The following is a 15,735-nucleotide window of genomic DNA, read 5'->3' as shown; positions in this document are numbered from 1 at the left end:
CTTTCATCCTAAGTGTCTGCTGCAGAAAAGACCACTTGACCTTATCATACGCCTTTTCGAAATCTAATTTTAAAATGACCCCATTTAATTTTTTAGAATGCATCTCATGTACTGTCTCGTGCAACACTGCCACTCCATCAAGGATATTCCTTCCTTGCATAAAAGCGGTCTGTGATGGTTGAACAACATGATCGGCAACCGTATTAAGTCTAATGGTGGCCACTTTCGTGGAAATCTTGAAACTGACGTTTAATAGGCAAATAGGTCTATATTGTTGAATCCTTTCTGCCTCATTAACCTTCGGTAGCAAAATTACTTCACCAAAATTTAGACGAAATAATTCTAGTTGTCCTGTGTGGAGATCACTGAACAAATCTAGAAGGTCCGATTTAATAGTATCCCAAAAAGTTTGATAAAACTCCGCTGGAAAACCATCTGGACCCGGTGCTTTATTGCATTCCATTTGGAAAATTGCCTTCTGAACCTCATCCTCAGAATAAGGTGCGGTTAGTAGGCCATTTTCTTCCATAGAAACTTGGGGTATATCATCCGTTAAGTCCTCATTAAGAGAAAAAGAGCTTTCCTCCGGAGGACCGAACAGGTCTTTATAATAATTAGTAATGTATGATTTGAGTTGCTCGTGGCCTTCAATCACCCCTTCCTCTTGGATAAGAGAATGAATACGCTTTTTCCGATGTCTGCCATTGGCTAATCCATGGAAATATCGCGTATTCGAATCACCCTCCAAAATGAATTGGGCTTTGGATCTCTGATACCATTTGAGTTCCTCTTCGCGAAGAAGACTCGCCATCTGTGCATTGGATTGATTCTTAAGATCAATCTCTTGCGTGGACAGCGGTATCACTTCCGCTACGGCCTCAAGATCATCAATCACTTTTGATAAGCGAGGCTTTTCTTTTTTAAGAATACCAGCCATATGAGCAGCCCAACCAGAGAGATGTTTGCGCATAGCCCGCATCTTATTATTCCATCTCAATATTGGCGAACTACCCCCGACTGGTCTTTCCCAAACCATCTTAACCATCTCATGAAATCCATCACGATGTAACCAGCCAATCTCAGATAGCTCTTGCCAAGTAGATAAGCATATGTTATTTATTGACAAGGGAGACATGATTTTTCGTGTGATGATTGATACATCCGGCAGATTGAATTCAATTGACTCTGCCTGGTTCCTAGTCGAGTGAGTACAAAAAGGTTACGACTAATTTGAAAAAATCAGTGGATCGGCCAGTCCAATCATATGCAATGGAGTGCCAAATCATTATCTCCTAATTCCACCTCAACTTTCAGAGTTCAGACATGGCCTTCCGGGTCCAGCAGCTGGTCCTTACATACATGCACACAACTGTGCGGCTGGGCCAATATGTCGGGGCTAGTTGACATTCGCTTTATGGCCGTCCACACGCACAAATATATGCGCCAAAAGTTTCACTTCTTTTGTTAGTTCTTAATTTTTCTTCATGTAATGCGAAACCTACACAAGCTAGATATATCCCGATAATCTAAAAAAGATAAATATACACAATCTGCTCCCAAGATATTGAGTATATGTATTAATGTATGCATGCCAACACAACTAAGCTAAGACAAAACTGAAAGTGGTCGTCTGTCAAGGCCCTGTCGTGTGTACAGATCTGCGTTCAGGTTATTTTGTAAGAGCTACGCTGGAGTATCGTATATACTCCTAGACCCTAGGAGTATATCGCATAGATCCTAGCGAATCTAGATTGAACTGCCATCTTAACTTGCATACTAATTATCTAGTAATCAGCCGAGATCGCGCATTGCAGGGAGATATAGAAGTATATAAGCAGGTCTAGTAGTTTACAGTAATAATTAGGAGGTCATTGGTATTAACAAGTGTTGGATGATTTTTTTCCTAGGGAATTAAACATCTGAAGAGATATGGATATGCCATTTGAAGACGCGCGCAGCAGTGTTGTTTGTTCATATGCACCCTCCGCAGGCAAGAAAAAGTCAGTACAGCACACACATTGCTCCATCGCTGTCAGGATTCAGGCTGGTGAAAAAATTAAGGATCAGAGAGAGAGAGAGGGAGGTACCACTTCTCACTTTTTCAACACATGCACACACTGGTACCGATACTATTCATGCCTTTATTTCTCTGATATCAGTGATGACTGATGAGTGAGTGCTGTACCACACACGAACGCAGGCTGCTGTGCTGTGGGCTCTCTCTGCCCACAGACACTACACTCGTAGTGTTTACAGTCATGTCCTATGCATGGTTCCCCATGCAACAAGCCAGCCAGCTGAGATTCAGGGGGAGGAAGTGCAGAAATAGATATAGATATATAGGGGTCAGCTCTCCCATCGATAGCTCATTCATGCCATGCATTCCCATGATATGATCAGTCAGTCCATCATATGGTCATCATTCTCATATAATTGGCATGGTGCTCCCGTCCCTGCTCAGTGTGCAGTGCAGGCAGTGTGTACAGCCTGTGGTTGGGTCAATGTCAGACTGAGACAGATGGTAGAGGTCCCAAACTGCATCTGCATCTACACACACATTACCTTTAAAGCTGAAACAAGCTAGGCACATCAGTATCTAAATAAAAGCTCTCATGATGATGAAAAGGCAGGATGGCTTCTTTCTTTTATCACTTAGCCGGGCTTTTGATCTTTTCACCCTCACATAATATCATGTGAAAAAGTACCCATCATTTGCTTTCTCTGCTTTTCTTGCCTAGGTTTGACCCCTTCCCACTACTCATTGTTGTCTTCCTCATCATCCATCCATGGCATAAACAGTGTGTTTTTATCACTTACATAGTAGTACAAATGGTTAGTTGTGTGCTATTTCTGTAGGGATGCATGACCTACTTGAACTGAGCTGACATACATACATGTTTTTCTCACGTTCAAGATCTTGATTATATGATGATGCATGGGTTTGACCCTAAATGGTGTGACTGAATTCAAAGGTTCATTGAGAAAGGGAGTGTGGGAACTAGAGTTAATAATGACATAGGTCACTATTTTCAAACTCACGGAGATACCCTATCTTCATTTTCTTTATATAGTTCTAGACATGTTGGCTATCCTAATTGCTAGAGCAAAGGAGAATGGTCAAGTGAGTGGACTTATACCTCATTTAGTTGATGGCACGGTATCCATTTTACAATATGCGGATGACACTATTTTTTATGGAACATGATTTAGACAAAGCCTTGACTATGCAGTTACTTCTATGTATTTTTAAAGACCTATCAGGTTCAAAAAATAATTTTCAAAAAAGTGAGATATTTTGCTTTGGGAAATAAAAAGAGATTGAGGAGTATAGAATTGTGTTTGGATGCCATGCGACACATGGACGCTCCCTTTTAGATATCTAGAAATACCAATCCACTTCGTAAAATTAAAAATGGCGAGTCCAAACTCCAAACCAGTAGAATACCAGTAGATGTTGTCTTACAAGGACATGCTTATTCTCATTAATTTGGTTCTAATGAGTTTACCTTTATTCATGCTCCATTTCCTTAAGATACTAAACGAGATCTAGAAGAGACTTGGCTTTTATTCTTTTTTCAAAGGGATGGTTATAAGGGCTCCAACGGACGCGAAGCGACCGTTTGCGACCGCGCGGTCGAAAAATACGTCTGTAACCAGGCCCGGCAGCCTGACACATAGTGACCTGGTTGTCCGTGGAGAGCAAACGCGGTCTAAATGTGCTCCACGGATGCGTCTCCGCGGACGCGCCGCGTGACCGCTTGTGTCTGGGCAGACGTTTCGTCGGGCCCTCCTAGCATCGACCCTGGCTCGATGCGTCTTCTCAGCCGCTGGCGACGAGGCGTCGCTTCGGTAGTATACGCCATGTTAATGGCGATGCCTCTCCGGCCGAGCCGCTGCCGTACACCTCAGGCAACGATGTTAAAGGCGATGCCACGCGTGCCACGCCCCTCGGCTACGTCTGGCGTATATAAAGAGGGGCGCGCGCTCGACTGCCTCATCTCATATCCTCCACACAAGCCCTAGCCGCCGCACAACCTCCACCGTAGCGCCACTCCCCACAAGCACGCGAGGGGATCCATGGCTGGTCCAGGTGGCCGGTGAGGGGGTTGAGGCCGTGGGTGCGGTCGCCGCGGCCGGGGCCGCCGTGCCGGAGCAGCATCACCCCGCCGCTCGCTGTCGTATGCGCCGTCGTCGTCTTCAGAGGAGGCGACGTGCTTCGAGTCCATCCTCTTCATCAACGAGGACCCACTCGGCATCATGCATATGCTGGAAAAGTTATCCGAGTTTGTTGACGGCACTGAAACCAGCTGAGTTGCAGCTGCGGGAGGCCAGATGCGGCTTCTACCGGTGGTCTGTCGAGGTCTTGTTTGACGGGCAGGGCAATATGTACCTGCACACCGGGTGAGACAAGTTCGCCCGCGCGCCCACAACCTTGAGGCCGGCTTCCTTCTCACCTTCCTCTACGAAGGCGACAACGAGATGATCGTCAAGGTGTTCGACAAGACATCCTGCCGCAGGCACTACCACACGGACGAGTCCGAAGAGGACACTGACAGCTAGTGTTGTTCGAATGTTCTTTCTTTGCAGTGAAGATGGCCACCCGCCAATTGAGGTCACTAGTGTAGGTTTCTGGATGTTTTTCCTGCATATCTAAGAACATATGCACACAAAATCCAGCTAGATTTTCTAGTTTGGGCGACTGGATGTCTCAGAGTGTTTTTTCTTAGCAACGAAGAACGAAACCAGCGAACTAACACTAGTTAGGTTTTTTCTTAGTTTACAATTTTAAAACCATGTTCGAAACTATGTAGTAGTTTGCGTAATGTTTCTATCTATGACTAAATAAAATGAAAAGTATTAGGTAAAAATATTTATGCGTCGGCCCGCTAGAGACACCCGTGACACAAACGAACGCGTGGTAAAAACGACCATTTTCCTCTCGGCGAGGCAACGCAAACGGACGCGCCCGTGACCACTTTCCGCGTCCGATTTGCGTCGCCCCGACACAATTCGTCAATCCACCAATGCTAGTACACACTGCGCAAGATGCAAAAGCAGATTGAGCCATCTATCACTTCCTTTTAGCTTTCCTAACTCTGTATACTCGATATGAACTTTCTTTGCAGGACATGCATGCACACTTCACGAGTAATTCCATGAAAATCAGGCACTGTCCAGATCTCATCCAACCTTTTTCTCTTTGCTTTTGGGCTTTAATTAATCAGTGACCTGCACGTTGTCGTGGATGAATCTCTCCCCTTTTTATTTTTCCAGCTTTTTATGTGGCAGTAAAAAGATGGATGGATACCCCCTTCTCTCTCTAGATCTCCATCTCTCCCACATTCCATGCACAAACTTTGAACAACATAAGAGATCACTTTATACATAAAGTAAGCCATTCATGGAGCAGCAAGATCTCATAGTACTACTGCTCTCTCTCTCTCTCTCCTCTCTCTCTCTCCCTCCCTCCCTCCCTCCCTCCCTCCCTCCCTCTCCCTCCCTCCCTCCCTCCCTCTCTCTCTCTCTCTCTAGCAAAGCTATCTAGCTCACTCTATCTCTCTCTTCCACACACGCACACACATCTCTTTTTATCTCATCGGCACCTTTGACCTTGATCAGAATGTTGCAGTGCTCACCGAATGCTTTCCTCTTTTCTTGTGCCTGCATCCCATCTTTTTTCCTTTAATCTTTACCTCGATCTAGCTATCCTGGCTGACTTGGATCAATTAAATAAACCTAGCTACAAATCTGTATTAATTAGTTGCTTAATGGCGTGTCCTCCCGAGGGTAAACTCGAGGTTCGGCTGTCCGGGTGGACTTGATGTCTGATCGGAGATGCACGACACGTTCATCTCAGCCGACATCTCGAGGCTCTTCGACGGAGCATCCTCCTACAGATACAAAATGCCACTATGATTAGTTTATAAAACATCCAGTGGTAGTTTACATAGTTGTTAGTTATATAATATATTCATGGTACACATAGAATCCTATGTATGTGTTGCTTGATCGGAGTATGCATTACATTGTGACATGAAGTTCCAGTTTCAGCATTATTTGTGGCGAAACCAGGCCATCCAACCCTGCTGCAATGCCACACCATAGATAAATTATTAAACAGTAATTACAAGTAATTAGAAGTAAGAAGTAGGATATATAATTAATAATGTAGATTTAGTCACTGATCAAGATAAACACAAAAGCATGTTACTGTATACTATGTATAGATAGGGCCCGTGCATTGAGAAACATATATGATGCTTAATTAATTTGTTGAGTACAAGATCGATATGATGTGTTAACAAGATTATCTAGCTAGTCTGATTCTTGAGCAACTCCAAAGAAGTCCCTAGCTTTGTCCTTTGTTTGGACTCTCTTTTTGCTTTTGTTAAAAAAATGTTTTCATAGTATATTTTGTTGGGGTGGCTCTTCATGCAGAAGTAAAGGAGGTAATTTTTCATTCGGCACTCAGTACACTTTGTCATTTTGATCTTTTCTAGTATAGGTGGGCCTGCCTCCTTAGTACCTGTGTACTGCATGTGTAAGTGTCGATGCATGTACAGTGGGGAGAGAGATATTTTCATTGCAGACAGTAAACTACTCAGGGGATCATTGCACCATCATGAGGTTTCAAATGTCCACCCTGTACTGGACAAATCGAACAATGCCAAGATTTCCTTCCACTTTTTCCTGAGAGCACTTCTTGCATTTGCATGTGTAGAGAGAGATGAGATGAGAGAAAAAGGGATCTGGAGAGAGAGGGAGACAGATGCTGCCACTCTGTGTGGCTAAAACAGAAATATGAGCCTTTCTTGCCATTAACATGAATCAGGCAAACATCCAAATGTTTGCAGTGCTGGTATATGTTATCTATAGCTACATGCATGCATATATGAGTACACTACTGTCCATTCCTACAAAGGTCTTTTGTTCCTTATGCTCACTATGCACATATATTACGTTCCTAATATTTTCCAAATATATCTTTTTCAGTAAAGGCGGTGAATCCATCTATTTATTCAGAGAAATTGTATATATGGTGATCATATAAAAATATTTCGACAATCCTATTGTATGTGTTTAGCAAGCAAGGTATATAAGCTAGTTAAAGTTTGGAGCAGATTAAATGAAGAAGAGTTTACCTTGAAGAGTTGCTCCACAAACCACCATTGTAACTGTTGCTGCTGTGCGAATTTGCAGTGGTTCCATTATAATCTGTACCCTGGTGAGTGCCAAGTGCCTCCGGCAAGCTCTCATCGGAGATCTCACCCGCTGATCCATTATCTAATCCATCATTTTGTCCTAAGCATATGTTTCAATGTCAATATACTGAATTTATATCAGGTACTCGACTAATAAAACTGTGGCTTTATATATTCATACCTGACAAAATCGCTGGTTTGTCGGTACTCTTTATCGTACGATACATCTGCAACAGATAGGATGGTACACAAGTAAAAAGTTAATGATTGCAACAAAAACTTATGCGCATATCAGCTCATGCATATTAATGTGAATAATGAGTATGCATATGTACAAAGTACTCTTATCATTAGTCACAAATTAAAACTCAACTGCATTAAAACATACGAGCACATTTAATAGTGGATTAATCCAGAGTTCCAGATGGTAAGAGCATCTCCACTCGTTGGCGCTCCCCACGCCCAAATCCGGCGAAATTTTTGTCCGGATTGGAGGAAAATTTGGCCTGGGGAGCGCCGAAGTTCCAGCCGTCCCCCCGGCAGGACACCCCCAACTTGGGGCATTTGACATATTTCAAACAAATTCGGCATAAAATTTAACAAGTTCGGCAAACAAGATTCAGAAAATTGCTGAAACCAGTTGCCAGCCCGGCGTACATGCTTGATAAGCAACCGAGGATCATCATGTGTTCCTCGTCTTGGGCGGCTGCTGCCATCTCTTCTCGCATAAGCTCGACGAACATCTGCTCCTCTTCTTCGTCCGAGTCCATGGCCGGCGAGGCAAATGGACGAACACCTGACGGGCGTGCTCGAGGCTAGCCGAGACGCGACCGACGAGGAGTAGGTAGCCGTCGAAAAACAGGCGGGCGGAGGAGCAGGCAGATAGGCCGTCGTCGAAAGACGGCGGAATGTAGGCAGTTGGGAAGGAGGGACGTCGGAATCTGGGCAACAAAACGGCAGGGTGGTGCCGGCGGCGAGAGAGATACGAGGGGTGGGGGGTTTGAGCGAGGTGGTGGTGGGGTACGTGTGTCCAGTCGCCGACAGATCGGGCCGTTCCCCTCTTTTCACTCGTCCGGACTCCCCGAGCGCTCCCCGGGGGGCCGGGAATGGCGTGGGCTCGCCGAATGGATGAAGGGCCAAATCCGGACAAAAACGAGGAACCGGGGGCGCGACTGGGCCGAATTTCGCCGTCCGGATGAAAAAAACGTCGCTCGGGGGCCTCATCGGGGAGACGAGTGGAGATGCTCTAAGGATCCAACAACTGTTCATAGTATACTACTTGCTTGCATCCATTGCAAGAGAGAGAAAAGTGCACATTGTTTTAGAATCAGTTCATGCATGCGTAGTAGTAAAAGAAAAGATCAGTCACTACTTCACCGCGTCAAAAACAGTGCACAGACACACAACACATACACATGCTCAGCTTTTTTCATTTCTTCATATGGTACGTTGCAAATACCATCTGCTCCCCACCTGTTTGAAGCTGCTCCATTACCATATTTCAGAGAATTGCATATGCACAAGCTACATCAGCACTACTACCTAGCTAGTATTCTTACTGTTATTTCCTTAATTTCCGAATTTCAATTTTTTGTCATCTCATATGATAATAGTAATAACTATAATCTTTGACATCCATGCAATATATATAGCTGAACAGCTTAAAGGAAAAGATTGATTGATGCCTGAGAAGATGCCACAGAGAAATTTGAAATGCAGCATAGATCAAGCTATACCTCGGTGAAAAAGAGTAATGTGTGCCCTGAAAGAAAATAAAAACTGTGGGGTACCTACCTGCAAGTGAGATTTGACATGTGCCAAGGTGAGATCCTTCACATCCATCAGCTCCAGTACTGACTTGGGAGTCGCTCCTAATCAAATTACACCAAATCTGCAAGAATTAGTACTAGCAAGAAACTTGATGGCATGATCTTCTGCTTAACTAACTGATTAATTAGTTAAGTATACATACTATCATGACCACCGAGGAGCTCGACAGCGTGCACGAAGCGAGCATGCAGAGTGGTTGTCCACCGCATCCTCGGCGCCCGCACACTGCGCCGCCCCGGCGGGAACCTCGACGATCTCGACGATGGCAGTAGGCCGCCGCCGCCGTTGCTCCGGTAGGTCATTGCCATGTGCTGCTGCTGCTGGTACTGCTGGCGGTGAAGCTGGAAGGGTTGGTGGTGGTAGATGGGCACTCCTCTTATTGGCTTGAGCAAAGCATTCATCCGGTGATGGTAGTGGTTGCTGTGGTTGGAGTAGCTTGTGGTTGCCGCCGACGGGGAACCATATTTGTTGGCCGCCCCAGCAGCGATGTGGGTGGTGGCTCGCCAAAACCCTAGGGGGCTGAACTGATCCATGCTGCTGCTGCTGTTGCAGCCGGCGTCTGGTGGCCTTGGCCAGCTAGCCGGAGGTGAGGACGCCGAGGTGGAGGACGAACTGGTGGTGCTAACCGGTAGCGCCAGGTCCGGCTGCCGGGGGAACAACTCCATGGGAATTGCTATAGCGAGCTAGCAAGCTTCTACTAGAAACAGATCAAGATGCTAGTAGCTTGCTTGCAGAATTGATGGTCAGATCAAGAAGCTAGTAGCTTGCTTGTAGAATTGATGGATCCGAAATGATTTTCTGCTGTGATTTCTCGATTGGGAAATTTGTTGGGTCTTGATTTCTGGATAGATGATGGATGGGTTCTGTTGGTGGATGAGCTAGCTAGAGAGAGGAGGATTTGGTGAGGGGTGCGGGGTGTGGGGTGGGTGAGAGTGAGATGTGTGACGAGACTACTGTATATAGAGTGTGCGATGCGGGCACTAGCGAATCAGTGGCTCGTGAACAATTGACAAGTGTATGCGTCGGTGTGTGCGTATGTGTGTGTCCATGTTAAAGTGTGTGTGTGTGAGAGAGAGGTAGATCGATGTGCCTCTTTGCTTGTGTCCTTGCCCTTCTCTCTCACTTCTGCCTATCCATCTATATCCATCTCTATCTCACTCATGTGCGGTGGGTACTGTACTATACGCCTACTAGTCTAGCGTTGTACCTGGACATACGTACACTGAAAAATTAAGAGGGAGGAAATGCATGGGTGGCGGTGCTGTCCTGGTGAAAGGGGTGGATAATAGAACAAGAGCATTGTTGAATTTGCTTCGTCACTGTGGTGTATATTTTTTATGTCCCTTCCTAGCTAGCTTTAGCACTCTCTGCATGTGGTACGTCCTGTGCGTATCCATTGTCCAAAAACAATTATGTCGGTGTACAATTTGTGTCCTCTAGTATCTGATGATATAGCCATGATTGCATATATATACGCATGCATCAAATGCATGACTTGTTTTGAAACAAGTGTACTGAATTAGTGTCCTTGATGCAGTAAGTTTAAATAAGGCAACTTTTACGGTACCCCTGTACTCCAAAATGATGTGGTGGAGTACCAGGCGTATCCGACCGTCCGTGATGTTGGACTAGCTTATATTATTTTACTCTGAAAGGGGCAAAGAGAAATTAGCATGATTTTCACTTTAACCCTCTTCCCTCTTCCTGATGAACGATAGAGGCAGAGCATAGCAGCACCGCGTCGGTCGGCTCCCACTGCGTCGATCCGCCGCCGCTTCGCCTCGCGCCGCCGGTTTGCCTAGCGCAGCCGCCATCTCGGTCGAATCCGCGGCCCTGGGCCCCACTGAGCTGCCGCCGCATCTGGGCGTTGTTGGGTGCCTCGCGCCTCCGCCTCTGACGCTGGAAGTCGCATCTTCCTGAACGACTGGTGCTGACCCTAAATCGCTGTGCCGTCGCCCCGTTCTGCCCTGGTTAGTTCTTGTTCTTCTTTGTCAAGTAAAAGTACAGTAGTAGTCGCCATAGTACATTCTTTGCCTAGATTTTAATTGTTGAACATATACCCTGCTTGTTCGAAGTGGTGAGAAAATATAAACACATAGGATTGTCTCTGATATCATATCTAGTTTTGAACCAAACTGATGTTAGAAATTATATTACATTTTTCATTCGATTCATAGCCAATCAGTTGATGTTTCCTGGTGTTTTCATTTATGAGTTGTGCTCAAGGTGATTTTGTAGTTTCATTTAGAAGGAGGCTGGATCATGATCTTAATCAACAATGGCAGTATATTCAGGGGAAAGCTAGAAACATCACTATTTCGGTACAGGAAGACACTATCTCCTGGGCTCTGAATAAGAAAGGGGTGTTTAGTATAAAGTCCATGTACCAGCACTTGGAGAGAAATTTGTCTGGCCCAAACAACAAATGGATTTGTAAATCGAAGATTCCTCTTAATATTAAAATTTTTCTTTGGCACTTAATGCAAGACGCAGTGTTAACTAGAGATATATTGAAAATAAGGAACTGGCCTGGAAACCCTCTTTGTTCTTTTTGTGATAAAACTGAGAATAGGAATCATTTTTTCTTTACTTGTATCTCAGCTAAGGTTGTTTGGGGTATCATTGGGGCAGTTTTTGGGACAAACACCTGTCCGAAGTCAGTTTGGCAATGTTTCGCTTGGTTCTATGCTTTTTGGCCTGGGGGAAAAAGTTTTACTCTCTGTTTGTTGGTCTATATGGACGACAAGGAACAAAGTAACGTCTGAGAAATATGTCTTGCGATCACCAGTGTTGATAGTCTTTACTGTATGTGCTTTTTTGAATCAATGGCCAGGACTCTATCAAGAAAGAGGAGAAGATGGCGATTGTTGCAGGTGCGGACAGATGCTGCACGCTGCTTAGGAATGTGTGAAGAGGCAGAAGGATGCTGCAGGGGTGGCTAGTTCGTCGTCTGGATTGCTGATGATCACCGAGGGATGAGGAGAAGCCCCGGGTGATGGCTGTTGGCTGGGAGTTTTCATTTTCGTGTTCTGCTGTAATATATACTTGTGGTGAGGATAGTGAGGGTAGCGTAATCAGGGTTTTTTCCCGTAGGGGTACTCGAGAGCGAGTACTCACAGCGGGTTTCCTGGTTGCGTCCTCCCAATTTGAGCTAACTTTCTCCTTGGAATAGTCGGTGAAAGCAAAGAATACTAAAAGAAAATGATATAGAAAATGGTTTTGCTGCTGTCCTATATGTACTGAGACCTGAAGTTTGGTTACCGTTTCTATTTCATGTATGTACCGAGACCTGATGTTTGGTTTTGCTGTCCTATATGCACTGAGACACAAGTTTGGTTACAGGTTCTATTTCCCATAGTGATTCCTTTATTCTGTAAAGACTATATTGCTTGTGTCGTACTGTGGCCAGTTCGAAAATATTTAGTGCAATTGACCTTGTTTTCACTGTCAGATTGAAAAAAAATTATGTTGTTGGGACCAAAGAACTGGAAGGAAGCGTTTCGTCTACTCAGAGAAGGTAATCATTTGCAGAAGTACTTTGAAGCTATTGATTAAAAGAGGGAGCCATGGGCGCTGATTCGCTGTGGGTGTAAAGCTATGCTTGAGATCCACTTCACTTGCCGACCCCTTTATATGCCGGTATCATCGTCGGTCATCCAACGCACAAAAAGCCGATGCGATTGAATATGGAATTGGTTGCCTTCGTACATGTGAAGTCTATGACATGATGGTGAATCATAGCGGGGTTTTTGACAGGGTTTGCTTCCCGAGACATGTGCAATTTCTTCGCTAGGTAGAAGTATTAGGTTTTGTCTGGTATTCTGTAACCTTAATATTTGTTGTATGCATGAAAGGAATCCCCGAAAATACCCTGAAATGGGGTGTCGGCGCCCATGGCTAATCCAGGAGCCTTGACTATATCCAGGTCCCACGATACAATCAGTAGCAAGTTTCGCTTACCAAAAACTGTTAATATAAGAATAACGTCATGATTTAACATACAAACATGAACTGTACCTCTAGACTGAGAGACCGGATTACACCATAGATAATGATTACTCTACACAGTGGGAATCAGTACTCTAGCTACATACTACAATATTAGCATTAACCAAAAAGGTGTACAATATTTCCTAGATTTGCATTTCTCGTCTTCGAGTCTCTTGTCATGTGCTATGTACTTCTCCTTGTGATCATACAGTTGTGGACATGCATGATCAGGTTTGTTCCCCCAATTGTAAAATTTGTTTTTCTTCTCGTTCACAAGGTACACTGATGAATCCAATGCATCATGCAGACTACTGTTTGAAGCAGTAGTGCAGTAGTTAACCATCTGTTCAACATACTTGTTGGGAAGGTCCTCCCGGAATGATAAACTACAGCCCTGCACAAATTAGGCACATCACACCAGAGAGAAGTTAGTGCAATGCAATTCGAGATGATATTGCAAAATATTATATAAGATGGGCCCAAAGAACTGCATTTATAAAATGGGCCCAAAGAAATTAGTGGAACACATTTCCCAGGTCAACTACAAAACAGAAGACACACTAAAGCAGACTACCGACTAGCCATATGATCCACTAGTTGGTAAAATATTAATGATGGGTAAGGAAAGAATAAACCCGAGGTCTTCAGGTTGTTGATTATTGCTTTTCACTAATCACATGACGCCTGCAATGAAATTAACAGTCCAGTACCAAAGTTAGCATGGAAAGGAAGGCCCAGATGCATATGAGTTAACTAAATTAGGGCCTGTAAAATGGCGGGGAAGTTGTATTTTCTTTCCCTAAAACATCTCTTATTCAAAAAAAAACACACAACACCTCATTTTCAAACTTAAACAGGGTATGCAATATGGTGGAAGTAAAATCACGGAGTACCAAAGTAAAACAGACTACAAACAGTCAAACCCATCAACAATCAATACTGATGTACCGAAGTAACTATCTTTGCTGAAGCTAGATGAGGAAGTAAAATCACCTGGATACAGTAGAATAGATTTCAAACTCCATCTGGATCAATATGGAGTTCACAGTCCATGCACAAAAATCCAAAATCTTACAGATGAGATAAAGCATAGTGGAGCCCGCCTAGGAAAGCAATCTTAGCAGATTGGGCCGCTACTGAAATTAAAATGAGGAGCATCAAATATATTTATACCATGGAAAGGCAGAGGAAAAACGCAGACATATAGGCAAAATTAAATATTTTAAGAGATATAATTTGGGCAATAATTATGTGTTGAACAATCACAGCAAAAAAAAAATTTCTTATTTGGATTAGAAATGGAACTCGGTAAGTTTTTTTCTGGTTGTCAACTCTGAACAAATCATTTTTCGAGAACTACAAACTGTATGTGATTTTCATGACACATTGTTCAGCTGGTGAGGTATAGTTACAACTTACAATACATAATGGCGGTACTCACGTACTGTTCCACAGCAACATTTCACAATGACATGTAAAATGAAAGCATACCTTGCTGTTCTCAAATCTTTTCCTCCAGCTTCTTCTCTTCTGGTCCAGCTCTTCTTTTCATTTTTTTCTACCTGCACCAACTCAAATATGGGCAATCAAAAATGATTCTTCATGAAAAAGAACATGTAAAGTTGTAGTATTAAGACCAGACTTGTGACATGAAAGGGAAATCATACATATCAAGACCAGACTTAGGACATGGATTATAGAGTCAATAAATTGGGTTGGGGTTGAGAAGTACCTTGTGTGCACAGCCGTCCTGGCAGCTCTGGTACTGGTGCAGGGGTGTGCATTAGGGAGCGGAACACCTATCTGCCACGGCCGTCCTCCCTTTCCCCACCTCGCGGACGCACGAGCCAAGCACTACTGTCGCCCACCCGTCGGCATGCATACGTAGAGGGAGCCTAACGAACTGTCCGCCATGGCCGCTCCTACCTTTGCCCCACCTAGCCGCCAATCCGTCGGCGCGCATCCGTCGGGGGGCTGGACGCCACGGCTCCGCGGCGCCTCGTCCCGCTCCACGGTCGGCTCCTCCTGCGCGCATCCGTCGCAGGGCTGCACTCCGCAGCCGCGTGCCGCCTCATCCGCCTCCCCGGTCGGCTCCTCCATTTCCCCCGACGCCGCCAGGACCTCTGCTAGGGTTCGTCGTCCAAATGAAGCGATCTGATAGGAACGGGATAGCTGATGCAAAAACACCCTCACACAAACAGAAGAACACAGAAATACCTCTACCTGGAGGCACATAATATGATAAATTACTTTCTGCCCCTCCGGTGGAAGTACTCCACGACTTTTCCCAGAGGATTCGAGTTGGTACTCCAACACCTCGTCAGGGAGTATGAGCGCACGGAAACCGCACGATCGGACGAAATGGATGGCCCCTGTTAACTTGGGGGTACCGTAAAAGTCCTCTTAAATAATGAATATATGTTGTCAACAAACATGAACTCCACTCATGAGATGGTGCATGATCTTTATAGGAAGAAAACAAAAGGCTTGGTGTTTAAAGTTGACTATGAAAAAACTTATGCTAGGGTTCATCTTGATTTCTTTTATGAAATCTTAGAGTTAAGAGGTTTTGGGCTTACTTGGATAAAACTCATTAAGAATTTAACTACTGGAGGATCTCTGGGTGTTAAAATAAATGAGGTTGAAAGTGATTTTTCCTAAGAGCATCTCGAGCGGGCCGACGCATTTCGGACGCCCAAACTGTCCGCATGGG

At 44.6% G+C, this 15,735-nt stretch overlaps 1 protein-coding gene across 2 annotated transcripts; it reads right to left on the bottom strand.

Moving 5' to 3' along the window:
- Window positions 1-5,523: 5,523 nt before the first annotated feature.
- Window positions 5,524-9,288, bottom strand: LOC124686166 (probable transcription factor KAN2). Of its 2 annotated transcripts, none has more exons than XM_047220151.1 (6): window positions 9,175-9,288; window positions 8,997-9,073; window positions 7,384-7,429; window positions 7,143-7,302; window positions 6,026-6,086; window positions 5,524-5,891 (listed from the first exon to the last, which is right to left on the bottom strand). In XM_047220151.1, the coding sequence occupies exons 1-6, from the start codon at window positions 9,239-9,241 to the stop codon at window positions 5,766-5,768; spliced, it is 537 nt and encodes a 178-aa protein (XP_047076107.1). In that variant the 5' UTR covers window positions 9,242-9,288; the 3' UTR covers window positions 5,524-5,765. The 2 variants fall into 2 exon arrangements, with proteins under 2 accessions (XP_047076107.1, XP_047076108.1); XM_047220152.1 differs by having other exon boundaries at window positions 6,026-6,083.
- Between the last annotated feature and the right edge of the window lie 6,447 nt (window positions 9,289-15,735).

Source organism: Lolium rigidum, chromosome 2, assembly GCF_022539505.1.
Source record: "Lolium rigidum isolate FL_2022 chromosome 2, APGP_CSIRO_Lrig_0.1, whole genome shotgun sequence".
NCBI classification, from domain to species: Eukaryota; Viridiplantae; Streptophyta; class Magnoliopsida; order Poales; family Poaceae; genus Lolium; species Lolium rigidum.
This window is presented reverse-complemented; position numbering and strand designations above follow the sequence as displayed.

Excerpts from the sequence above, each read along its gene's own strand:
- LOC124686166 (XM_047220151.1), bottom strand. The coding sequence starts at position 9,241 with ATGCGGTGGACAACCACTCTGCATGCTCGCTTCGTGCACGCTGTCGAG. Across the intron at positions 9,074-9,174 it reads GCTCCTCGGTGGTCATGATA|GAGCGACTCCCAAGTCAGTA; the intron begins GTATGTATACTT and ends TAATTTGATTAG. Across the intron at positions 7,303-7,383 it reads CAAACCAGCGATTTTGTCAG|GACAAAATGATGGATTAGAT; the intron begins GTATGAATATAT and ends ACATATGCTTAG.